We start from the raw sequence: 27,507 nt of genomic DNA on the forward strand, positions 1-27,507 counted from the left end.
TAAGATGCTGCTATGGCACGTCATACAATAAAAATCTGTGCACACACTTCGAGCTTGAGTAACGAGAGCAGCTCTGGTCAAAATGAAAGAGTCAACAGTGCGATTTTGTGTAAGCATCTTAGCCAGCTCCATTTGGCATTCTAGCACGGATGAAACTACAAGCACAGCTTACTTAGCGCCCGAAACTCGATTGCAACATGATATGTTGACATATCAGAGTGCTGTCTCTGCATACATGTACATACATGCTTAATATGTATATGTATGTATGTATGTCTACTTATCTGCGTAATTCAATAGCTAACTCAAGCTTTCTGAGCAGCAGCATCGCTGAGAGGCATCAGTCCATCCACCCAGCAGCCACTCCTCCCGCTAGTCCACCAGTCAGTCCATCTTGCCTGCCAGCCAGTCCATCAGCCATCTTTCAACGTTGCTCGCCAGTCGCTGTCTCTCTCATACCGGATTAAGCAATTGAATTTGGATTAGACAGGGCGCTACCACCATAGACATCAATTCTATTTGCATACATACACTGTATGTCTGTCTAAGCGTTTGCCGTTCAGGGATTAAGCCATATGCAACTTCTTTAAATGGCTGCACTTTAGACTTAAGCTTGGCTATAAGCTATTATAATATATATTAACAATTATGTATAATTATAATTATAAAAACTTGGCAGGTGGCAAAAATCTGAATATAGATAATACGATATAATCTTAGCAGAACTCAGCTGATAGCCTATAAAAAATAATATAAAAAAAAAAATTAAATTAAAAAATAATATATTTATATCCGCTTAATGTAATTCAACTTATTAAATTATACAAATTACTTAATAATTTAATTTAAGTAAAATTGTTTATTTTTTTTTATTTTTTATTTTTTTTTAGACAGATGCAATTAAAATTTTAAGTAAGACTGGTCAGTCACATCTAGATACTTATATATGAACTAGAAAAAAAAAAACCAACAAAGCTTGATCGAAATAATATATATTATACACTACTTACATATATACTAGAAATATGTACTAAGAAAAGAAATTTAAAGTGAAACTTTAGTCGTCAAATGTACGCAAAAACAGACTTAGGGTTGGGCCTTTGTAGAAAAATATTAATGCTGGCAGCTTGCGTGGGCTATAAACAAGTCGAGACAGTCGGCTAAGAGAACAAATACCATGAATGACACTTGGCAAGGGCGCTGCGCAAACAAAGATATCAGTTACATAAACTGCTTAAAAGCTAGACTGCTGCCAGAGTTTACTTGCCCACGTAAGAGCTAGGATCTAAGATGTGGGCATATTAATCTTACCCATCATTCGGCCATCAAAATCAGGCACTAACCAGTCAGGCTCGAACAAGTTGTGCAACGTGTTGTAGACGAAGTGTTCGCTGGCAGCATGTTCGTAGCTCTCGCTAGGACTCTCCTCTAGAGAAATTTCCCACTATGGCTGCATGCAGCAGCGCTGTTAGGCCATCGCCCAAGCACTTCAACTACATAAGCTGCAACAATACATTTGCCACTTTTAGTTCATTGTCGGTTTTCAAAGTGTGCGGTTCGAATTGGCGGGTGTCCAGCAGAGTTTCTGCCCCTAGAGTGAATAAATTTAATAAGAATTTAAAGCATATGCACAGCGGTACGATAAGACTTAGCACACGCACACACATACACACATATTAAATGATAACAGATAATTATATCATAAAATTATTTAATAATGATCTAAATCAGTGAAAGAAATCTTAGAAAAATCTGCAACAAAATAAAAGTTAAATAATGTAAAGATAATAATTTATAATAATCCAAGGTTTTCAAGTACAATAATAAAGAGTTGCCGGATTCTTAAAGCAGTGACCGTTATGAATATCCACAACAGCTGGCAGCTGCAGTCAAGAGTCGATTGACACAATAAACGTAAATTTGTAACAAGAAAAAAAAAATTAATAGCGAGAAATGCTCTTTCCAACCGATTGCGCCTGTAAGTATGCAACATGCGATTAACCCGTAAACTCGGCAGAGAAAACACGCATACGCCGCATATGGCGCTTGCTGGCCACTCAGATTATGTGCGAAAAAAAAAAGAAATATATATATATATAAAAAAGATAATATCACGCTTCGATTAAAGTCTCTTGAATCTATAAGCAGGCATTCATTCAAAGAACTTTCGGGTGTGTCCCCAAAAAGCTTTGGGTCTGTGCTCGTGCATAAATGAGGCAGATTTGATTATTTATTTGGTCATAAAGGCTACGCTAATGTAGATTTTAGATGAAAAAAGTTTGGCTGTTGAAGCTGGTGAAAAATAAAAAGTAATTTATAATAATAAACAAAACAAAAAAAATAAGTAAATAAATAAAAATAAAATATCATATGAAAATTGTTTTTTTTTTTTTTAATTTTACTAAGTTTAAATTCAAAAAACAATAATTAAAATAAAATTACTTAAATTCATAAATAAGGAATATGTCATTTAGAATTGTTACATACCATACCAATCAAATATAAGTTTATTAATTTCATGTTTAAGTTCAATTAAAAATTTATATATTTATCTTTAGATAATTACAGATACATTTATAATTATATAACTTAATTTATTTAAAATAATTTAAAAACCAATAAAAATTAATTTTAGTTCAAAACTCAATTAAATTTTGACCCTTGTAAGCTCAATGAAATGCTTATTCAATCAGACTTTTTTTTCTGCACATCATTTTATATTTTTTAACGACTGCCATAACTCAACGAAAAAAAATTTCATATTCCTTTGCCCATTAAAAAAAAGTTGCGACAACTTTTTCTGTGTTTTCATACTCACCGACGCAATTCAAATGAGTATATTGGTTGTGTTCCATGCACATTTTAGTAAAAACGGAAAACCGTCTCATGCGTATATTCAAAAATTTTACCAATTGAGGGTGGATCTGGCAACGCCTGGTCAGTAAATGAATATTCTGCAGTCGGTAACGCCCGACTGTAATGGTCTTCACTTTACTTTCCTAATAAAATGTTGTAGGCCAGGCCGAAAAAGCAGCAGCCGCATCGAGAAATGTGTCAGGGACAAGCTGTAAAAGGTGCAATTCGCCATTCGCCAAGGCCTTAAAGGGCGAGCGTCATTAAGAGCGCTTAAATGGCGTTAGGATGAGACAGAGTCAATGAAACTTCTGGAACTTTTTAACTTTTATTAGCACTCATTTGGCACCCTCGAGTGGCCAAGACAACGGAGAATATAAAGAATGCTAATTAAATCTAATGCAAATGATGATTGTCAAGGACTTGGACAAACAACAGAGAAACAGAACAAATTAAATCTTGAGCTACGAACAAGGGCGACGAAATAATTTATTTAATTGTCAAACGCATCAACGCAACCAACGACTCTTCATGTGTCTCTTATCCGCATTGAAATGAAGTGCATCTGGTGAAAAGAATACTAAAAATATGAGTTGAAAAGAAACGAGGAAACAGTCGGAAAACATGAAAAACAAGAGAATCCAGAAATTCGACAATAAGTGAGCAAGTGAAATAAAATCATATCGAGCCAAGACAAAACGTGCCGCGTCGCAAATGCAGATAATCGACAGAGCGGAAGAAAAGCAAAAACTAGAAAAAGAAACAAAACGGGAAACCTATCTTAAAATATTTGAGCATAAAGAAAATATGTTGCACAATTGTAAACACATTGCGTAACAACAACGAGATCTATTATTTATTTTTTTTTTTTTTTTTTTTTCTGATAAAAAGTTTTCCTTGCTGGCAAGAAAAACCACGCAATTTGTTGTTATTATCATTTGTTTACAGCAGCTCACAGTTGGCTTGTTGTTTGCCTTGTTGACAACATCGTCAGCATAAGTTTGATTTCATCTTGAGCTTCGCTTTTTATGCTAATAGATTCGACAAATTTACAGCAGCTGCTGCTGCTTTTGCCACCCATCATGAATTTTCGCTCAATTCGACAAATTCTTTTAAAATTCTGCTTTGCATAACATTTTGGTAAATTTTCAATGAACATTTTGCTGTCTTGTATATTTAAATTTGTAGGGAATTTAGGCTATGTTCAAGTGTATTCTATTTTAATTCTGATTAAATTATTTAATCAACAAAATTTATTATACATTTAACAAACTAAATTATTTTCTAATTTATATATATTATTCAAAATAAAAAAAAAATTACTTTATTGTCATTCTGTAATTTATTTTTCTGACTTAATACTATTCTAAGCGAAAAATAAAATTAATTTTAAATATTAAATTAAATTAAATTCCTGAACTCATTGCACTTAATGAGATTAGCAATAACGTTATTATAATTTAAGCAAACATTTTGCTTTGATTGCGTTTACTTTTCGACATGCCATAGTAAAAACTGCTGTTTGCCTCATTATCGGAAGTTTAATTAAGCTCTCACAAAAAACTGCAACTAAACATAAAATTCTGTAGTAATTAGAACGCAACTAAAATGGTTACTTGAGAAGATAAGCGTTGAGCTCAGCTTATAGTTTTAACAATTTTAGCTATAACTTTTATTCGTAGAATTATTCACCACATATGTGGTAGATATTTAATAGAGAAACTAAATTTGCTGCAACCTATTAATGCATTAATGTGTAACTACTAAGGTTTTATGGAAAAATATGTCATCATTGAAATTTCCATATAACCAAACTATTTTCATTGAGCAATAATCCAATCTTTATTTTTATCATATATATTTAAAAAAAAATATATATGTTTATATAATATAAATATTCTCATAAAAATAATGTAATTTATATATCATGTTCCTCAATAGACTTCTGAGCAGTTCAGGCATCTAATTTCTAATCCTGTTGGACTGCCTTATCAGACAGTAGACGATGACACGCGTAAGGCCTCATAATAATTAAAGCTATTACAATGCGAGCTGAACAAGTGCTGTCGGATCGACATATATTTATATGCATATATATCTATATATACATATATACAGTGTATGCATACATATGTAATTGATTGATTTTATTCCATGTTTTTGACAATGTCGGAGGCGTTGGCCAATTTCATTTTCCTTTTTATACAGCGCTGTGCGACCAATCGAGAAAATATTGAAATGAGTCGAGTTCGGGATTAGCTGCCTTAATGCCGGACAAGTGCGTTGTCAATATTCAAATTGAAAACATGCCAGGCGACAGGCCCCTCTTCATATATACATACAAACATATATATACATGTATATATATATATATATATATATATATATATATATATATATATATATATATATATATATGTCCATATATGTATGTATGTATATACATATTTATTTATTTTATTATTTTTTTTTTCAGCACTCGACATGTTGAGCTCGCTGTTCGCCGTAAGCATGATTGGAATTTTAATAAGTTTCTGTCATAAGATTTATTTTATTGCCAATCTTTCTCTTCTTCAACTACTTTTTTTATTTTTTTGTTAAAAAAAAAGGGGAAAGTTTTGGCAGCGTGCCCAGCGAAACGTATACAAGCTTATGGCACATATCATATCATGAATTATGTGCTCGCCTGAGCATCACAATGTCCAGTCCCGAAATGTAGGCAACACAATATGTAAATATATGAATCTATATACGTTTACACATACATACATAGTTGTAGATGTACATAAAGATAGGGCCACGCAACAACTGTTTTCCCTCTTTTCAATAATATGCCAGCATATTTAGGCCTACCCTTTTCGTGTCTGCTGTCAGAGCTGTTCACATGCGGCTGCTGTTCTTTGATAAACAAAATAAATAGCTCCTGCCTAGCTGAGAGCTCTGCTATCAGCTGAGCTGGTTTCTAATTTATCGCTGATTGTATGTCATACTTGAGCTGTCAAGTCGCATCGCTGTTCCAGTGCCAACTTCTTCAGCTACTTGAGAATAAATAGATGTATTTGATTTTTTTCGCCCAACCATCCAATCTCATTTGCATCAGCAGGTGAGCAGGTGGGCAAGTGAGCAGGTGGACAAAAAAAAAACAAAGAAGTCATATACACACACACACGTTTCCATTAAGTCATAAATAAATATGTACTGCCAGTCGCACGTGTTCAGTTTTCTGTGCGCAGTTTTTTTTTTATGAATATACTCATGCCACAGCATATCGAATATCAAATGAATATATATTATGTCATCTGACTTTTTCGCGCTGCTGAGTTTTGATGGCTGCAGGTGAAAGTTCTTTGAAGCGTTTGTTGATAAACTTTTATTTTATGTGAACGGAAACTGATTTACAAATATTAATAAATTAATTTTTAATTGAATTTATGTTTAAAGTATACAAATTTAAGCATTAATTTGTAAATTTATTTTTATTGTATGTGAATAAGTTTTGATTTATAAAGATTAATAAAACAATAATTATATTTTAATTTAGATTAAATAGTAAAAAAAAAAAAACAAACTTAAATTCTGAATTAATTTAAGAATATTTTTAAATTTTAAATTTTAATGAAAGTGAATATTAAATATATGAAAATCAAAATAATTTTTATTATATTTTTAATGCGTTTCGGTTTAATGAAGATTAATAAAATATGAATTATATTTTCGATCCAATTCCAATTTAATATTAAAGTAAATTATATATTTTACGTCGAAGTGAACTGGTTCATAATAGTTAATAAAGCAAAACGATGATTATTTTGACTCTAATTTGAAAGAAATTGAACTTACATAGATGAAGCTTAAAAGGCTTATATTTATATATACTTATTTTATGATAAAAAAAAAAAAAATAAATAACAAAATTTGATAAATTAGTTACTTAAGTTGAATTAAAGCTAATATTAAAGCAATGTAAAGCATCAACTCCTAAAATCCTTTTTTCGCCTCAGTAGCGGCAGAAATTCAATGATTTACATCGAACCAAGTTGATAGAGAAACATTGAATTGAAAGGCTGTCCGCCCTCAAGGGTAACGCCCTTATTGATGGCCCACGCACAGACACACACACATGCAGAGAGAGAAATCTGTGGCTTGATGAGTGCCAAGTGGCCCCAAAGGGATAATAGTCCGAGCCTAACGGATGTGATTTACTCAGTGCTCCCAGAGTTTCTCTCTCTCCCTCTTTCCCTCTCTGCCTCTCTCTTCTGTTTTTATGGGCTATGCGGCGTATGAGTAATGTTGCTCGATTGACCGCAACGCTGACTTGTTGCCGCGTCAGCGAGTCATAAACTGCTTGTCTGATATTTTCGCTGCTTTCAGAAAGTGCAGAGATGCCTGAAAGGAAAAACTCAGCTCGACGCCAATGACATGTGATTGCGCACGCACCTGACTGAATTTAGCTACGTGCAGCGTAAGATAGGATTGCCTGAATTCGAAATTCGCAGCAGCGACAGGCTGCCTGGTGCGCTGGGCGTGCTTGTGCATTGAATTCGCGCATCGCCCGAACCCAATTGCACGGAGCCAAAGCCGGAGGCAGTCCCACAGCAAACACACATGACCGTGCTACGGGCGGCACCAAGAACGTGACACATGGCGATGTACTTTTATGCCAATAAGATATCGGCCATTGTCTGCGGCGCGCGTTGCAAGCAAGCCGTGCTGCAAAAGTCGCGTGGATCGCGGGATCGAGACAAGGACAAATGCCGGCGACATCGCCATCGACATCGGAGCAGACGACGCACCAGCCGCTGCCCAGAGAGCAGCTCCGACAGCGAGACGAGCGCCGACGACGGCTGCTGTGGCCACGACAACGTCCTGGACGATGCCACAGCTCAGCCAGATGTGGGCATTTTCCTGCTCAATGCCAGCAGCGCGAATGCAGAGGCCGCACAGCTCGGCCTCGAGCTGGGCTTCACCAACGAGGGCATGCGTCTGCGGCGTCGCCACAGCGCCGAGCAGCTGAACGCACACGATTTGGAGCTGGGACTGCAGCAGTTCAAGGTGCGAATCGAAATTGATTTGAAATGAGCTTGAATTGATTGTGAATGTGAATGCGATTGTGTTTGTGATTCTGATTTGCAGCTCGCAGCAAAGGATGACCCCGTTCAGTATGATGTGCCCAAAAATACGCACAAGCGCAGCCAATGTGATATCAACTTTGAGGTAATTAATTAAAAACAATTTAGTGATTTCATGACTTTCACGCTGACTTCTGTTTGCTTTTCATTGTTCGGCTTGCAGAGTTCTGTTTTGGGTGCCGGCGGCATCATGTATATAAATGGTAAAATTGTTTCCGGCCCACTTGAATCATTCCCCGAGGTGCTCAATCCCAAAAATGTCATGGACTTAGATAAGGTAAGAATTATGCAGACATAATTAGAGATTTGAAAGCAGTTTATGGAATTTTAAAATTATTAAATATTATGATATGTGCTTTAAAAATTTAGGAATTAATTTTTATTGAATATTTTCCGTTAATATATATTTTAAAAATTTTTATTTTCATTTTTTGTGCGAATATTGCTGTTATAATATATTTATTTATATATTTTTATTTTTCTTATTTAATTTTATTATTTTTATTTGATTATTATTTTTTTTTTTTTTTGCTATTATTTGTATTATTGTTTTTAAATAATTAAAATTATCTATTAAGGCTAAGACCCTTGCGCAGTATAAGAAATTACCTGAGAAAGTGGCTTGTCGGCTTTATTAAATACAATCAAAATCGAGATTATGTAACTAAGTTTGAATGTTTTATCTACCCTAACCCCGAATGAATATGAGCGTGACTGCTTCTGCGGCTCCCATACAATCTATGACAAAAGCAAACTACCCAGGCTTCTCACATTTAATATGATTACCATTTTAAAATTCTTATAATTATAAGGCCTTAAAGCAAAGGCTGCAACCCAAACTTAAAGTTTAGCTGAAATCGAATTTGTTTGACAGAAGCTGAAAACTGAAAACAAAGAGCAGATAGTGCTCAAACCCGTAAAGTAGTCCAAGAAAGATAAGCAAATAATTCAATAAACTGGCAGGATGAGAAAGATAGAAAGAAAGAGAGAAGTAGAAAAACTAGAAAGAGAGACCGAAAGAGGTAAGAGTAGGACTTCCACAAAAATGTGGAGAGGAAATGAGTCACTAGCAGCAAGAGTAAAAAATAATTGGCTCATTGCAATGAAATTGCGAACGCACAGCCCTAGGAAAAGGCAGCAAAGCCACAGCACACAGTCGGGGCGATAACCAACATATGAAGCTAATGGAATACTTTGCTCCCTCAGCTCAATTGTGGTGGCTCAGTGGGTCGCCCTATTTGAGTTCTACTAATCTCGCACTTGTGTTTATCTTTTGCAGGAATTTCTGTTCTCATTTTTATTGTCGTCACGTCTGTTTATGCGGCCTCACGAGTTGCTCGGCAAACTGCTGGCCTCGGTGGCCGAGGGCAAGTGTTTGGAGACGTTGGTCGCCCTGTTGGCCGAGTGGACGCAGAAGTTCCCATACGATTATCGTGACGAGCGCATGATGAATCATGTAAAACATATCGTTGCTAGGTGAGCAGGATTTGTTTATCTGAGTGTGGAGCCGCCTGCTAATGGATTACATCCACTACGTTTGTTTGTAGATGTTCCAATTCACATTTAGAAGCCATAGTCTCCCAAGTACTAAGTGCCTTACTTCAACGTTTGACTGATTTAGAGCAGCACGAGGCCGATCTGCGTGCCTGCCAGACCAACAGTGACAAGGTGAGCCTGACTTGACTTGACTTGACTTGATATATGAGTATGTACTTACATATAGTTGACTTAAACTCAATTTTACGGCAGGTCGTTGCACCAATCAACTGCCCCACAGCCACTCAATATGCACAAATATTGTGCCGACTGGAAAAGAAGCTGGCCAAGCACATTGGCCCAGAGGAGTTTGTGCAGTGCAGCAGCATGGTGCTGTTGGATAAGCAGGTAAGAAGCCATCAATAAGCTATACATCAATCAACTAGACTATCAGTTAATTAATCGTCCGCTAATTAGTACATTAGACAACTCATCTATCAGTCAATCAATCAACTACTATCGGTCAATCAGTCAATCAGTCATAATCAATCAGACAACGACTAAGTATTTCAATCAATTAATCAATCATTAATCAATCAGTCAGTCATTACCCAAACAGTCAACCCATCAATTGTACAATTCAATCAGTCATCCAAGTAATACATCAGTCAATTGATTTATCAATCAATACATCAATTAATTTATCTATCAGTCAATCAATCAGTCGTGTGATTTGTATGTCAATCAATCAGTCAGCCAACTAGATCAATCAGCCAATTAGTCAATCAATCAGCTGGTTTATCAGTCAATCAGTCAGCTAAGTAGGACATCAGTCAACTAATCTATCAATCAGTCAATCAACTGGTACATCAGTTATATCTAGCAGTTAATCAATGAATCAATCAACAACAATCATCTATCTATCAGGTCTATCTATCAGTCAGGTCTATCAGGTCTGGTCTATCAGTTAGGTCATCAGTTAACTAGTTGGTCTATTTCATAAAACAATGTCAATCAATCAATAAATCTAGTGAATCAGTCATATAATCATTCATGCAGATATTATATTAAATAATACAAAAGATTATACCTCATATCAGCATGCTCTCAAGCCCTCAAGCACTCTAATTCCCAAAGCTAACTAGCTTAACCCACTCTCCTAGCATACTCACATTAGCATAATCCCATACATACACACACAGCACACACCCACACCTTCCGTAACTAGCCTCATTAACACAGCGAATCGTTTGTGCACAGAAAAAATGGGACCAACCTATCTCCTCGGGCGGACCACCGGGTGTCCAGGACCCGAAGAAGACCTGTAATCTGGAAACGTATCTGGACTGGTCGGCACGTCTGCGCCTGTTCGTCTGCAACGAGATACTGCAGGTGAGGTATTCAGCTTATATCCTGTGTGCTTGTCACGCGCCCAAGTTAACATATTCGTAACGAATGAGGAGGGTGTTTGGGTAGCTAGCGTCGACCCTGCGGATTGAATTAAAATCCCATGCGCTGTCAAATATGCACAGCTACACACATACGTGTCCCCTGATGGAGCGAGGCATGCGCCGCCTCTGTGTGCATAGCTGAGCAGGTCGAGGCTGGCATATAATTTATGCCACTCGTAACTTGGCCATCGACAGTTTGTCAGTTGGTCGTGTAAGTGACTCGTTAAAGTTTAGTGAAGTCACGTGGCCAGCCTAGTTGCCATTGTGCTGTCATCCAGTCCAAGTCCAGTCCGAGCTTCCCAAACTATCCTAGGCAAACAAACAACATCTAACAGCTTGATTTGCAGTGCACCGGAATTGAGGACCGCAGCCGTACGGTTGAGCTCTGGAGCGGCGTTGCCCAGTACTGTCTGCTCGTGGGCAATTACAACAGCGCCACGGCCATCTTGGAGTCACTCGAATCACCTGCCATAGCGAGACTTAAAATAACGGTAAGTGTCGGCAGGTAGCCATAAAATAATTTATATAGATGTGAACTCTTTACTGTGAGATGTTTAGCTGAAAGTAGATTTTGCTAAGCTGAAATTTCTAGTTTAGTTTTATGTCTCCATACATGGAAGATGTTGAGGTATCTCTTTCACGAGCTGTTCTCAAATGATTAGGAGATTTGAGTATTTTTCAAGAATTAATATTATTTTTTCAAATATAATATCATTATATAATAACCCACATCAGATTTTATTAGCTTGCTAAAATTTTTTTTTTTTTTTTTTTCATCTTCCAAATTTTGTTGAGAGCTTTTTCAGCTACTCCTTATATTAAGTCTTGGTCTGCTTAATCGTAGCGCAGCTCCTTTCTTTCATGAGGTCTAAGAAATAAAATGACTGTGGCATCTTTGAAAACAAAAATCTTATAGAGATTTTGTACTCTATTTGGTATAAGCATATAATCGAAGCGCAGTTAAAACACCTTCAGGAAAAGCCACAAGGAATCGAATTTAATTACTAAAATATAATAAAATGTCGAAAAGGATATGCCAAGCATTCCCAGCCCACAGCAATTAAAAATACAAGATATTTCATATACAGCTCTCGCACAGCATAATGTTGTTAATAACTTTCCAACTTAAAATACATAAAAGCCTTTCAGGCCACACCTTGACTTTCCGAAAAGTGCGAAATAACAAACTTTAATCAAACAATTTTAATTTCCATTTGCTTTGCTTAGGCCTGCCAAAACCCAAAAGCCAAACAGCCAAATAAATATGAAAAGAATAAATTTTAGACCAAGCCCACGTAACCACATCGAGTATTCGCCCACGCTGCTTTGGCACAATTTTTATCAAAATTACATATTTCTCTAGCCATTTTCTATTTTATTTTCCTATTTACTTGGCATGTCGCCCGCAAATGCTTCAATTGCGGCCAGGCGTTCGCTAAATGAAGCCAGTTTTCATAACAATTTTTTGTAATTAGTTAATGGATTCGCCGTAACTCTGAGGCCCCTGAACAAAAAATAAATAATAATAATTTCGGGCAATTCACTTGCCTCAGCTTTAGATACTTTAAATGCCATTTTCATTGTATTCATTACACAATTCAGGTTGAGAATTCTTTTGATTTAACTTCCACTCTTTTCCTTATTTTCACATATTTTTTTCTTGCTTTGGTTTGTCTGCGTGAAAAGAGTAAATTGCACAATGCACAAAGGACGCACGAAAAAATGAATGGTCGAAAGCAAAAAAAAAAAAATAAAAATTAAACCGAATTGCATAAATTCAGAGACCTATGGAATAACTTGTGCAACGGCGTGCCATTGTATGGCATTATTTTCATTTTATTTTTACATATTTTCTGCAGGCCAGTGAAATGTTTATGACTAGGAATGCAGAATAGCGATAACCATAAATATGTCAGCATAGAGCATAAAAATTATTCCGAAACTTTAAGTCGTATATTAAAGTCTTGCCAAAATACAAAGCATAGAAATGGAATAATTTATTTATGTGTGCACATGTGTGTGTTTGCGTGTGTGTGTCTGGAGTTAAAGTTTAGATTTGTTGTAATTATTGTCCCATTTAAGAATATCCAAATTAAAATCTTATCTAAAGCCAAATGTCGCACCATAAAATGCGATAGAAAGCTTAAGCGCAAATTACAGACATAAAGCGCGGCGCACAAAAACAAAACCATAAACTTTTACAGCGCCCCGAAACAAGGCACGAATAACGCAAATAAAACGAATTAAAGATATTTTCCATTTGGATGAAGCACCACATATACACACGCACACACATGTTCACATATATGGAGAGGGAGAGAGAGTGGGAGTCGCAGAAAGTCTGTTCATTTCTGTACGTATTTCCATTTTATTACAGTGGAGCAAATTGCAAGTGACATGTCAACAATTGGATTGCATGCAACGGCATGCCGAGGGACACGGGCATTTATGGCAGAAGCAGGCAATCGTTCTAAATGAGCAGCAGCAAAGTCTAAAGACTGATAAGCAGCCTAGGGCCGCATCATCAACATCATCATCATCGATAGCGAAAAACTCATCAACAACATCATCGGCAGCAGTGGAAGTAGCAGCAGCACCGACAACAACAACAATGAGCCCCTCCATCCCCTCGACATCCGGTGCTCTGGAAGATTTGGTTGAGCAGCCATCGACAAGTGCCAGTGGGCAGCCAGTTGGCATAACAGGCATTTCCGGTTTCAATGCAATGCCAGCGTCATTGGAGAAGGCGTCGCTAGAGGTGCCCACGGCTGGCAGCAGCAGCAGCAGCAACAATCTAGAGGCAGCCACAGCCACACCTACACCAACAGCAGCAGCAGCAGCAGCCCCAACTATTTGTGGCAAGCCCAATGATTGGGTTGTTATTCCAGTGTTTGCGGATATTGTTAAATTGGCGCTGGCCGAACGGGAAAACTGTTTGCAATGGTGAGTTTCTGATCCCACATTTTATTGTTATTTTTATTTTATTTTAAGCCATTCACTTTACCTGTCACGTTTCATTGAAAAAGTCTATCAGGAATATGACAATAAATAAATAAATTCTCTTTATATGATTAGCATTGCGCATACGCCATGTTTCCTGCACGAATTTTGATGAATTCTGTGCGAGCAGCGGGCGTGTCTCTGTTTTATTTAATTAACCACAGACTCGCGCAAAATAAACAATAATTATTTGAAACATTCGCAAGTGCAAATGACACGGCTGAAATCATGTTTATGTGCAGCCATATCAAGTATACGCATATCCTCTGTGCACTTCAATTATTCATTGTTATACGAGCATTAAAAATGAATGCAAAATACATTGTCATACGCCATGTGTGAGACAAGGCATTAAAAATTCTAAATTAATGTTGCTAAAAATAATATAAGAGGTGGGGTGGAAGCTGACAAAGTCTATAAATAAATTAAAATTTGTAAACAAGAAAAAAATCTATGCTATATAAAAGCAATTTAGGCAGATTATAAAAACATAATAAATTCTTGAAACAATATTTATAGCCTTGGATAATTTTGTAGCTCATGGCAATTGAATTTAGATTTAGATTCCGAAAACCTTGAGTATAAGCCCTCCCTGAAACCCCATTCGAACGCCTTTCAAGCACCTTTACATCTCCGCTTTCCAATTAAAGACTCAAAATATTCTACTCTAGGTCTAGGCGAGATTTTCATATGTATAATGAGCGCGTCTATTCTGAACCTGAATTATATTATTCATATGTATACAGAACACATTATATAGTTCATTACTGAAAGCTCTAGTCCCTACTCATTTCATAGATGCCTCACTTTAATATGCCCGCCCAAGCTTAAGCTCGTAACTCAAACCGTCTGTTCAACTATTCACAGAGCAACATTTGAAAGCAATTGATGTGTGCACATAAATCGGCTGATGGAAACGCTAATCAAACCCGCAATTACCGAGCAGTCGCTGATTTTAATAGCACTTTGCATAGACGAGTGAAATATGCATTAAATTGCAGCTTTGGAATATTTTATCGGCCGCGGCACACATTATACATATGCATATGCCCCCACATCCCCTCTCGCACTCGCCACATAGATTGCTAACAGTTTTGCATACTATAGTAGCAAGTGTGATATTCCCCTCTCTCTCGCTCTTTTTCAGCTTACCGAATGGCCACATCAATGTGATTGCCTTCGATCGAATGGCGGCCATTGTCGGCGCCTTTACCAAGCACATGCAGGCAATGAAATCGACACAGGCGCCATCTAGCGGCGAGTACGAGCACTTCTGCACCCATATGCAGCGAACTACGAAACTTAGTGAAGCGGGTAAGTAATATTGTAAATCAAACCCAGCACTAGGCAGCATTTTCTCTCGGTTTTTTTTTTTCATTTACTTATTTTTCACATTTTATTCTTTGCACTTTCCACGTGCTTTATCGCATTTTTTCACATTTTCCACGGACTCAAGTCGGCATTTTAGTTTGTTTTTTGTTTGCTTGGTGGAAACTTTAAGTGCACCTCGGCCAACTGGCAATGACTTCAAGTGGCCCGGAAAAGTGCCTCCATGAATGAGCATATGTGTGTGGAGAGCGAGTACATGTGTGTGTGTGTGCTACTTACATTTTTAAATGTGAAACTAAATACACTGCAGCTGGCCCAGTGCACATTGCGCGTAATTCTACAAGCGGGGCAATTAAAATGTAAACGAGAGAGAACGACCCAAAGCTCGCACGTGATAAATAGAAAATTATATGAAATTACGCACACGACTTAAATAATTGTGTGCATAAAAATTATGTAATTAAAATAAGTAGAAATTTAATTTGTAATCATTGTATTATTTATATGATTTCTTAAAATTTATTTACGATACGTGTAGCTAAGACACAAACCAGCTCAGATATTTTTACAGTAGGTGGCAAACTCTAATTGGGAAACTGCTATTAATTTCACAGTATCAGCTCATATTAGCTTTGCCCCCAGTTGAATAGTTGCGCTAATTAGAAGAGCATGAAATTATATATTACACATTTCCAATTAGAGATGAGACTCTATATGATTGCCAAATAGATTCGTTGCTCTAATTGGAAGTGTATGAAGTTATATGTCTCACATTTCCAATTAGATATTCAATTCTATTTGATTTCCTCTAATTTTGCTCCTCACTCGTGTCACGACTCATTAAAATTCTCAATGCAACACATCTCCAATTGCACTTGCATTCGTAAATTCATTTCTTTCAGCTACTTAGTGCATTGGCTTAAAACTATTATAATTAATGCCTGGCAAGGGGTGAAACGCATTTTCCAGCTCTTTAAGCTTGCGCAGAGTTGTGGCGAAACCATTTTGAAATCCAGGGCAATAATTTGCTATCCCTCAGGACCAGCGGCACAGCAATTTGTTGCTAATTAATTTGTATGAATAGCCGCAATAAAATGCCAGAAATAAACTTTATGGCCACAAAAGGGTTGCGTTATTCATAGCTTCTTTTCGCTCTCTTAACGCGCAGCGCTTGCTTTGCGCATTTATTTGCTTTCTTTTTTTTTTAAGAACAATTCATTTTCGCCTCGTTAAGCTGTAATCAAATTTTCATGGAAAATTCCAAAAGATTTCCTTTGCTAAGCAGCTTATGAATTTATGTGCTTGATAAAAAAAATATGTAATTTAAATGCTGCAACGGAATATTAATAAATTAGTACACGATAAAGATATCAATTAAAGTATTTCATGCGCTTTAAGCTTCGTGCAGAAATCGTAAACACTTGGAATGCCTTTCGGGTCTTTTGAGTTCATGCATCTGGACATGCGAATAAGTGGCAACAACAACAGCAACAACAACTGATGCAGTGACACCACGTGCACTGCAACCGAGACACAAGCAAAAAAAAGTTTTTAAATCCTTCTTTGAGTTGTCAGCATGCCCAGCACGTTAAGATATTTTTCACGGCTTCTGCACACACACATACACACACACAAACACAAACAGGTCGTTGCAAGACGGCATCAAAAGTGAGAGAGAAAATAAAAGAAGAAATAGACCCATAGTGCTGAAATGAAAGGTCCATATAGACCGAACTCATTATAAACCCAGGAAGCGTAAGATACTTTGAAGGCTTTTGCCACAGGCGACAAACAACAAAGTCGTTCACAAAATAGAAAAAAAAGCGAAAACAAAAAAAATATTGTCTTCGTTGCAAAAACGCATCCCGCCAACGTCAAGCAAAAGAATGAAAAGTTATGGCTCAGTTTGGATTTTTTCTTATGATTTTTCGCTCTCTCTTTCTCACTCTCTCTCTTACTCTCTCAGGTTCTTCAAATTGTGAAGCATCAGCTGCAACTGAGACTTAACATGTCGCCCAAAAGTTTATTAAAAAACGCCTGATGTGCAGCTTAATGTGAGGTGAATGCAATTTACAAACTTCTTTCAGTTCATGCAAAGATAAAAAAAAAACTTTACCAAAACAGTCGAACAAAGTGTCTCGAATCAAAATGAGTAAAGCACTGAAGTATTCATAAGCTATTATGGCAAGAGGTTTTTTTTTTTTTCAAGAGAATGCTGTCATTTGAGGTGGCACGAAATTAAAAATAAATAAATGCTGATTTAGTTTTGTGAAAAGAAGTTTGTGTAAACATCTATAAATATAAGTAATGAGGGTGTGCAGGAGTACAAGATGCACTACCGACTGCGCTTTACTCTATGGAAGATTGAATTGAAATATCCGATATATATAATATTATAAGGCGAGCTTGCTTTACTTAAAACAGATTTAGAGTACCGCAAGCTCAGCTTAAAATACTTATGATTGAAGCTTGTTATGAAGTGAACATAAAGATGCTCATAAGTTTAGATGTCGATGCATTCATATAAACATGCTGAGATATGGACTTGCGGACAGGGCTAAGTCCCTTGATAGACGCGACTAACTCATATATACTGTAGTAGGCCAATAAGAGAATAGAGGGAACAGTACTATCGTAAAGAGACATACATCTATCGATACTTATTCATATCGAAGGCGATGAGGCTGTCGATATTTGGTGCGATGATCGAGAAAAAATAACAATTTAAATGAAGAACGGAATAAAACCTCCTACAGTACATACTTATTATTTATCAGCTAAATAAATTGAGCCAAGTAATAATCAAAATTAGAAAAGAATTAAAACGCAAGATTTAAATTAAAATTTAAATTAGGAATATTGTGAATATAAAGGCTATTTACGATGTTTTTATCCCCTGTTACTCTTTCTGCCAGATTTACTCTAAAAAAAAAAAAAACACACAAAAACAAAAAAAAACTTTTCTTTTGTGCTTTTGTTCAGTTTTTCCTTCCATGTTTCATTTTATTTCTGCGTAATCATAGCGTAGCGTTTAGTTTGGCGAGCAAAATAAATCTGGTAAGGAGAAACGCAACTTCTCGACGTATACATATAATGTCTTCTTATATAAGAAATTATCTTTGAAATCCGTCCTTTGTCTTGACGCCAGCAAGCTGTTTTTGTCTCTGGCCAAGTCATTAATTCTGCGCTAGTTGGGTTTTTGTCATGGTCCAGCTAACAGGGGAACTTCTAAATCGGTTTCGTTTGAGCCACAAAATCCAAAAGTGTCCTCTAACTTCAAAGTTACGCCAAATACTTGAAGTCAACGTCAGCGACGTGAAATGCAAAAGGCGTCTTAAAAACTTTGCTGTCACGTTTAGAGCACACTTTTTCCTTCAAAATACTACTCCTGCTACTCCTGCTGCTGCTGCTGCTGCTCGCTATAAATAAATATTTTTGCAGTCAAGTCATTTTCGTTGTTATCTAAGTAATTTGCGCAGCTCTGGAGTTTGGAAAATGCATTTTAGCTTCAAGGCTTTTCCTTGGCATCATTGACAAGCCGAAAGTGGCTGCAGGTAGCCGGCCAGGTGCAGGCAACGAGAAAACCGCGAAGCTGCAGGCATTTTATGGTGCTTTATTAAGATCTTTTCGCTTCTTAATTTTTTTTTTTTTTTTAATATTTTGTATGCCTCTTTCTATGCAATAAGCCACTAAATCAACCGAGTAGAAAACGATTCATAGTGAAAAAATGAATTAAATTAATTGTAGAGAAGCCTTAATATAGATGCTCTTGAGTCAATTTAATTTTAATCAAAAATGTTACGAAATTTCATTCGAATAAATTCCGAATTTTCTAGACTTGAATATGATTTCATTATTGAGCACTCAATATAAAAGACTAACAATATAGCTATATAAACGAAATTTTATTCCCAGTTTTCATTGCATATTGCATTATTTACAGTAGCGCTTCTTCAACTTTTTCCAGCTTTGACTGTGATTTAAGCGGATTACCTGCAGTTTTTGCCACTTTTATTCCACAAAGCTTACACACACACACACACACACACACGCCCAAATAATCCAAACAGCAACTGAGTGGAGAATTATATACAGCTTTTGCTGTTTATTTATAAATTCAGCCACATTTTACCAAGCCACTGCAGCTGCATATGCTAGAAATTTCAATTGAAGTTATAGAAAAAGCATAAAAATGAAAACTTTTTTGAACTGGACAAATTATATAAAATGTAACACAATATTTTTACCATGTGCAAATGTAAAGTTTGAATATATTCATTGGATTTTCTCAAGCATTTGAGGCCATAAATAAAAATCCAATGTTCTGATAAGAAATTGCACAAAGCACAATATGTTTTTGTTCTGTTTTTGTTTTACAATAAATTGCCTCCAACGAAAACTTTATCTGTGCCAGCAAATTTAATTACTGTCCTCAAAAAACATATATATATATATATTTGTGCCACAATTTAAGGTTATGCGAGCATGATTGTACATCAGTTGGGACCAAAAAAAAAAAAAAAAGGGAAAAATCTTCATCTGCCACATGAAAGCAATCTGTAGGCTTTCCTTCGGTCAGACCCACGGCATGCTGGCTGTAAGCCTGTCTGTTGTAACAACTGTCAGTCTGAAGGGCGTTAACATCGGACGTGCCGGCACATATCCTGCTGACACACACACTCACACCCACACACATATATGCAGACACCTACATTGCTTAATGTCAAGCAGCCTATGGCTGCCTTAAGGTTATCCAGGGACAGCAGCCCATGCGAGCTGCAGGTCTGTGAAAACTAAATGAATTTAGCAAATACCAAAGCGGAGCAAAATGAATCAGCAAAACTTTTGCCAAGCGAGAGAAATGAATAATGTGTATTTGCCTTAACAGCGCCAAGGAATTTCAAATTGAAATATTCAAGTATTGTAACTGCACTTATGAAATGCTCAACAAGAATATATATACATATATATGTGTGTGTGTGTGTTTAGGCGTGTGTCGGTGCTGGCCTTGTTAAATGCTCAAAATTTAATGGCAATTTGTATGACAATTTTATGAGCACACATAAAATGTCAGAATGCCAGAAGCCATTTAACACTCGCTCGGTAAGGTCAGGCACACTGAGCTTGCATTACAATCATCCCAATCAATTGTTGGCCAAATATGAAAGACATTATTCATGCAGCATACAAAAGCCACAGTCCAGACAACAACAACAACAACAACAACAGCAAATTGGGTGCTCACTCACCGCAAACGGAGAAATGAACAGAGCAGAAAACTAGATTCTAGTTAAATTCAGCTAATTTATACAGTTCCATAGAGGAAAAGGTCTGTGTGAGTGTGTGTGTGTGTGTGTGTGTGAGTATGTGTTTAGGTTATGTCATTAGACAGCATAGCACAGAGCGAGGTATAAATGGTGTTCTATGTGCGAGTGTGAGTGTGTGAATATTATGTAGGTGTATATGCATGTACATATTATGTATGTGAATATGTACTATATGTATGTTTATCTATTTGGCAATCATGTATGAGTACATGTATATGTATGTGTATGCGTATGTATGAAATACACATACATACATACATACATCATTCCTTTAAGTCTACTATGAAGTGTAGAATCTGTACATCAATATTATATTATAACAACACCTCTTATTTAGAGAAGATTTTGTTTATTTGGCTATGTCTTCATGTGTATTTGTATGTGTATGTGTTATACATGAGCCACTCATTAATCTGTTATTTATGATAAGCTCTAGCTAGAATCTGATGAATCAAGCCTAGCATATGGCAAGTCATCTAAGAGCAATCAAGCATAGATATTGAAATGCATAAGCTTAATTTAAATGCAAAATAAATGAAAGGCAGCAGCGGTCTGCTGCAATTGCATTCTTCGCTCATTTGTAAGCAATCAACAAATTAACACACTTTACTTATGCAGCTGTATATCTTCCAAATTGAACAGAAAATCAGCTTCGCAATCAGTTGCCATCGCCAGTGCTTTCATTGGCTAGCCAATCAGTAGCCCGATTTATTGGGACAATTCTTAATCAAAAGTAGTTTCATTTGAATCCGTAGTGCAATCAGGTTGTGGTCTTTCCTACGACCAGACAAGCTAGTCCCAAAAAAAAAAAAAAAAAAAAAAAAAAAAAAAAAACCTAAACAACAGAAAAATTGTGTTACTTTTTTGTTCGACTTTCTGTTGACCATTCGGAGAGCCGCTTGTTAGGCCCAACACTCAAAATATTCGTGAAGAGCACACACGCACACACACATACATAGAGGATGTGTCTCTGTGTGCGTGCAAAAACCAGAGCGGCTACAATACAAAACGCTTCACAAAATCCTCAACGCACGAAGGAGGTGCACAAATATTTACCCACACGACTCTATTAAAACTGAACAAGGAAAAAGTAGTAGATAGCATAACCAACGCTTTAATCCTTTCACAAACAAGGGCAGCCCTTTTTTCTCTCGCTCTCGCACTCTCATGCCCTCTCTGTCCCACCCTCTCTCTATTTTTTTTTTTTTTTTTGTATTGTCGTAGCATGTGCGTATTGTGCTGTAGCATACTAAAAATGCGGGCTCAAATCGTATAGAGTTATGGGGGCTAGAGGCGAGGGGGTCGAGGGAGAGGATAGAGGCGGACGGATTGGTGGGCGGTCGGCTCTGGCATTCTGTGGCAAGTCAAGAACACATCTGTTGACCAACGCTGACCAACAAGCAGGCGCTTTGCATCATTCTAGAATTTTAATGGTCTCATGGTGTGAATTGGACATGGCTGCCACATTTTGCTGCATAACACTCAGCACACACACACACACACCCGTACGCACACATTCACACACATTCAACGCACTCGAGGCACATATCTTTCAATCTTTCAACGTTTTTTTTTTTTTTTTTTTTTTTTTTTTTTTATATATATTTTTGGCCCGTTGCCAGTTTGTTGTAACTTTATTAAACCATGTTTTTTTCTTGCCCTTTTTTGTTTTTCTATTAAAATGTTACAAGCCCGGTTTCTTTGGCCACTTCCCTAAAACACTTGACCGCAAGTCAACAAGGCATGGGGCGTCCCACAGTCCGCTCGGGTCAAGCGGTGCTTGTTGGCCGTTTACTAAAACTAAATACATATATTTGCGACGATTAGACAAGCTCTGAAGGGTATATGAAATGACTTTATATACCCTGCAATGCACTTGATGAGAAACACTGTGAGCATACTGGCTGAAGGTCTTACAGGCTTGAAGCAGTTGCTAATAAGGAATAAAGTGACTTTTTTTATTTATTGTACAGTACTTCTACATTGGCCTAGAGTATCCCGAGATATACATATATCGCGCATTAGACACTCTATCAATGCAGATCTATAGAAACCCTCATATGATGAGCTATAAATAATCTGCATGGGACTAGAAAGTCTGTAGCTCTGTATAGAATAGCTTATTGAAAAATAAATATTTAATTAAAAACATATATCATTTGAGTGACATGGTATTCCATGGCTCAACACCTGCCGCGACACAGTCCGTGAGTGGGCTGAAATACCTGCAAGTCACTTTCAGGTACTTGAGTCGAGGCAAAAGGTGCTCGAATAAGCCAAACTGAATTCCATCTAAATTTTTGTATTAATTTTTCACATTCTGCATTGCTTGGCAAAACTAAAAATTTATTTTTCAAGCCGCGTTAATGGTTTACGGAATAAGCAACAATTGCTTATAATAATAATTATATAATATAATGTTATAATAAATATAACATAATATAAATATTTGATAGTTTATAATTTATGATAATAATAGTAATTAAATTATATATTAAATATATTTTCGTATATTTCAAAAAGAATTATTTCTTGTTCTTCCAGAGCTTATGATGGCTTCATTTGACTGCGAGGAACCAAACAATGCTGAGAAGCTAATGTATGACCTAAATTAAATGAAATTAAATAACTAAAGTAACATAACGCAATAACATCGCATGGAGGCCATGGAGGCGTACCTCATAGGGCACAGCTGCTGACTGCTTCTACAGGGTATTCCCAGCGCGATCCTTATTGTTCAGGCGTCTCAAGTCGACTCACTTCCTCCCCGTGGGGGCCTCCGGTAACGTTTTGACGAGCATCCCTAATGCCTCCAAAGCGGCCAAAGTGAGCGGCGATCAGATCTGCACAGATGTTGATGTCGGTGTCCTGGAATAAGAGGCATTCATCCAATTTCTTAATTTTACTACAGCTCAATGTGAATAATAAAAATTTATATAAATATATACATATGTAATCTAGTTCCCCTGATTGTTATAGGTCGCGATTATTGTTAAGTTTCTAAAAAAAATATATGTTTAAATATACTATGAATAAATATATGTATATTTTAAATTCTGACAATCGACAAACTTTCGTTTCTCACTTCAAAGTTAAAGCCGGAGTTTACATTAGCTACTCACATACACACCCACACACACACACTCACGCACACACACACTCACGCACATACACACACACGCATCAGTTGCAGTCGCTATGTAAACTTTGAGCTGTGCCAAGAAGCCAGCCACATTTCCTATGTGTATGTGTGCATATATGTATGTGTGTGTGTGTGAATTTAGAGCCTAAAATGAAAGCCAAGCGCATTTCGCAACAAAGCACCAAGTGTCGAAGATTTTGCCAGCAAAAAGATAGCAGCACAAAATCAGCCATAGTTCCCAAGGACTCGAATGAATCTGTCTCTCTCTCTCTCCCTTCCTCTCTTTCTCTCTCCCCCTCTCTCTCGCTCTCACTCACACTGTCTGCTCTCGTGTGTGCCAGTAATGTCTTTTGCCAGGCTCTGAATTATGTTACAGTCAGCAGATATTTATGCAGCCTAATGCATTCCATGTAATAGGTTTTAAAGATTTAGAGCTCTGCCAGCCACGTGAACAAATGTGGCTAAGATGAGCTGCGTGGCGCGGATAGCTAACGGAATCAGCGAACAGAATGCATTACTTTGGCTAAGAGCTCAATTGAAAATTGAAAATGGAAAAATATTAGAAACTTAATTAATTTGATCTTTACTTGTAAATATGTTACTGAAACATGGTACCATGGTACCAGAAATGTATATCTATCCTATCTTTATGATACGTTAAGGACCCAAGGATAGATCTACTTGCAATTTCAGCTCAACAAAATTCTTAACAATTACTAATTTTTTTTTTTTTAATATATTTTTTTTTGTCAGTTAAAAACGATTTTAATTATCGAATTCTTTTGCTATTTTTCTGTCTCTCTGATTGCACAGTAAACCCAAACACGTGCCGTTGATTAAATTGAAGTGCATTCACCTGCCTGGGCACAAAAGGATCAATAAATTATGTGAAAGGTCTTGATTGTGCAGCATGGGATGTGGCACTGTAAAAGCAAACGATTTGTCTTCAACTCCGCGCACACGTTCCACATGTCTCATGTGTGTTTATGTGCTGGTGTGTGTGTAACAAGTGTGGCAAGTGTTGCAAGTGTTGCACATAAATTCGGTAGCCGGTTGCAACACTTGCCAACCAACCACAGACTAAATAAAACGCAGAAGTTTCAATTCTAAAGTTTCGCAGGAGGAGCAGCAGCAGCAGGAGGAGCAGCAACGGGTTTATTTTAGTTGTTCGGCTCGACTAAATGCACTTGACCAACAAATTTAAAGCAATTTGTTGCCCGAACGTAAACATTTAACTCGAGCACAGATAGCAAATAATGCATTTGTTTCAGATAACAAACCGGAGAAATACATATTCAAGTTCCACTTGCATTTCTGCTGCTGTGCTGTGTGAACTTTCGTGAAATAGTTTAGCACTTCAGGTTTGAATAATTTGGTTATTAAGTGGATTACATTGAAAAGAATTGATCAAACATAGAGAGTAGCTGAAGTAATTAATGTGTTATATTTAAACTATAAATATTATTTACTTCAGTTTATTTTATATAAATTTCTATTTTAGGTACATATCACATTCCATTCCACTATTTAAATATACATATTTCAATATACTATTTAAATATACATATATGTATATAATATATACATACATAGCTCACATTGTAAGCAACTTTATTTTCTGGCATTTAGTTATATTGACATCATCACAGAGTGGCTTCTATATGCCAAAGCTTGCATTCAACTTTTTGTGGCTTCGTTCTGCATTTGACGGAACTGTCGTGCGTTATCGTTCAGGCAAAGTTTTCTGTTAGATAAAAGTCTTAAGTCTTAAGCTAAGTTCTGCCTTTTTAAACTAAATACAAGAATTGCATAAAGAACACACACGAGTACAACTGTCTAAGCTATATCTATACAAAATGCAACTCCAAGCTAACCAGAGTGAACGGATTGACTACAAAATACCCTGGAAAATGGACAAACACTTTAAAGTATAATTTTATACCCTGAACCCATTGAAAATGGGCAATGTTTACTTGGGCCCTCGAGGGATTTGAAGTACACGTTAAGCAGTTTTAATAAAATATATATAGCACATAGATGATCTTTAAATAACTTGAAATATTTTGCATTTTTTGTACATATTTTTAAGCTTGTCTAATGCACAATAATTTCTGAACATTTCCCACTGCTCTAATTCAGATAAACTTTTTTTGGTACTATGTGTATATATGTAAGTATATGTGTATATAAATATATTTGAATGCATACATACTTAAATAAACGTAGGGCCATAAAAACGTTTATGCCCCTTTTATGAACACACAAGCTGTGGAATTTCGCGCAGTTATACAGTTATCGTGGACGGACAGACGACACGACGTGGACAGTGTTTAGTTTCATTGTATTTACTTTTATTGCGCTCTAGCTCGAGGCCCTTGTTGAGGGTTATATTATGTTAATATGAGAGAGTGAGACAGAGAGACATACAGAGGGCAGTTGGAATAGGAAAATGTCTGCAGGGCAGGACAAAGTTCACACACACAGACAACAAGTATTCCCACACATATCCCAATTGCACAATGGAAATTGCAGCCAGCGAAAATGTTAAGTGGATAGTTTGCTGAAAACTAGTAAAACAACAAAAGATTGTGTTCACATCCGACTTGCAAATGGGAAACTCTGCATGCACAGGAATAGGTCAAGGCATATCTTCAATCCAATTAAAGTAACTCCACTCAAGGCAATTTAAAATGGTTGCAGCTGCCTACTTCATATTTGCTTGCCATTTATTTTGTTGACTTATTCATCATTTCCATCAATCAACTTGGTTAGAGTTGAGCTAAGCGCTGCTTATAAAACTTTTCTAATTAGCGTTAAGAAGACTAGCGCAAAAGGAAAAAGTTGTTTATAATATGCCAAAAGACAAAATGTTGCATAATCTGCTATATATCTCTGGGAAGAAAACAAGAAATAAATTTCAAGGTAGCGCAAAAATTCTTTAAATCTTTTTGGCTGGGATTTAACTAAGGATTTATGCTATTATTGTGTGTCACTAAGTACTTGAGCTTACGTCCTGTTGGTTGCTCTGGCTCCTTAGCCCATCAAAAGCGTGGACCTAAATTTAAGCTGTGGATTTATCTCGAGAGTATTTCACAGTCAAAAATATGTTTATAAAATTTTTCCATTTATTTATGAGTTTATAACAATTTGCGGTATTTATAAATCAATTTTAATGTTTTTTTTTTTTTTTTTCTTTTCATCAATTTATTTCTTTTAAATACATGTAATGCAACATAAATACCGATCTTTAAAGAAATAAATTAGTTTAATTTTATTTATTTATACTTTTTAGTTATTTATTTTTAGTTTATTTTTAATGCATATAATTTTATTTATTTTTAAAAAATATGATTATGTTTTAAGCCTATGTATTTGTAAATTAATAGTTAATTTATCTTCTCAGTCTTGATGGCATTATGTCTGCTTCTACCTCTACGTCTAGTGGAGAGCTTTGCGGCCGCATCATTAGTACTCGCTTTAGTTATTTATTTTTTCCTACTTGCCAGAGTTGACAAAGATATATTGCGGAGCACAGCTTCCACAAGACGCCTCCGTGCCGAGCACATCATCAATATTAATAAAAATAATTGCTGCTGCAATGCTTTCAAATGGCATTTCCACATGAGTTTCGAGCAACAAATTCACATTCCGCTGACTCGCAATTTTAAAGCATTTTATACAAATATTTATTTGCAAATAAAATCAATTCTGTTTTTCAATACAAATATTTTTGATTACAACTTTGCAACCGTTACATTAAGAATGAATGGTGATTGAAAACTCATAGTCTGTCGGCATTT

General features: G+C 36.3%; 1 protein-coding gene across 3 annotated transcripts; it reads left to right on the forward strand.

The window, feature by feature from the left end:
• Positions 1-1,529: 1,529 nt before the first annotated feature.
• On the forward strand, positions 1,530-23,642 carry LOC108612095 (uncharacterized). 3 transcript variants are annotated; one of them, XM_089464221.1, is made up of 13 exons: positions 1,536-1,636; positions 1,808-1,978; positions 7,225-7,905; positions 7,987-8,067; positions 8,146-8,259; positions 9,262-9,458; positions 9,530-9,650; positions 9,732-9,866; positions 10,719-10,850; positions 11,257-11,400; positions 13,287-13,852; positions 15,057-15,223; positions 23,110-23,642. In XM_089464221.1, the coding sequence occupies exons 3-13, from the start codon at positions 7,495-7,497 to the stop codon at positions 23,178-23,180; spliced, it is 2,139 nt and encodes a 712-aa protein (XP_089320347.1). In that variant the 5' UTR covers positions 1,536-1,636; positions 1,808-1,978; positions 7,225-7,494; the 3' UTR covers positions 23,181-23,642. The 3 variants fall into 3 exon arrangements, with proteins under 3 accessions (XP_089320346.1, XP_089320347.1, XP_089320348.1); XM_089464220.1 differs by having other exon boundaries at positions 1,530-1,978; XM_089464222.1 differs by lacking the exon at positions 1,808-1,978 and having other exon boundaries at positions 1,549-1,636.
• Positions 23,643-27,507: the final 3,865 nt, after the last annotated feature.

This window comes from Drosophila arizonae, chromosome 3 (assembly GCF_054131065.1).
Source record: "Drosophila arizonae isolate 15081-1271.41 chromosome 3, UAZ_ARI_1.0, whole genome shotgun sequence".
Classification (NCBI taxonomy): Eukaryota; Metazoa; Arthropoda; class Insecta; order Diptera; family Drosophilidae; genus Drosophila; species Drosophila arizonae.

What these genes read in the sequence shown, in the direction of transcription:
- LOC108612095 (XM_089464220.1), top strand. Translation starts at nt 7,495, where the DNA reads ATGGCGATGTACTTTTATGCCAATAAGATATCGGCCATTGTCTGCGGC. An exon ending in ATGTCATGGACTTAGATAAG is followed by an intron (nt 8,260 to 9,261) that starts GTAAGAATTATG and finishes TATCTTTTGCAG; the next exon opens with GAATTTCTGTTCTCATTTTT. An exon ending in GTAAAACATATCGTTGCTAG is followed by an intron (nt 9,459 to 9,529) that starts GTGAGCAGGATT and finishes GTTTGTTTGTAG; the next exon opens with ATGTTCCAATTCACATTTAG.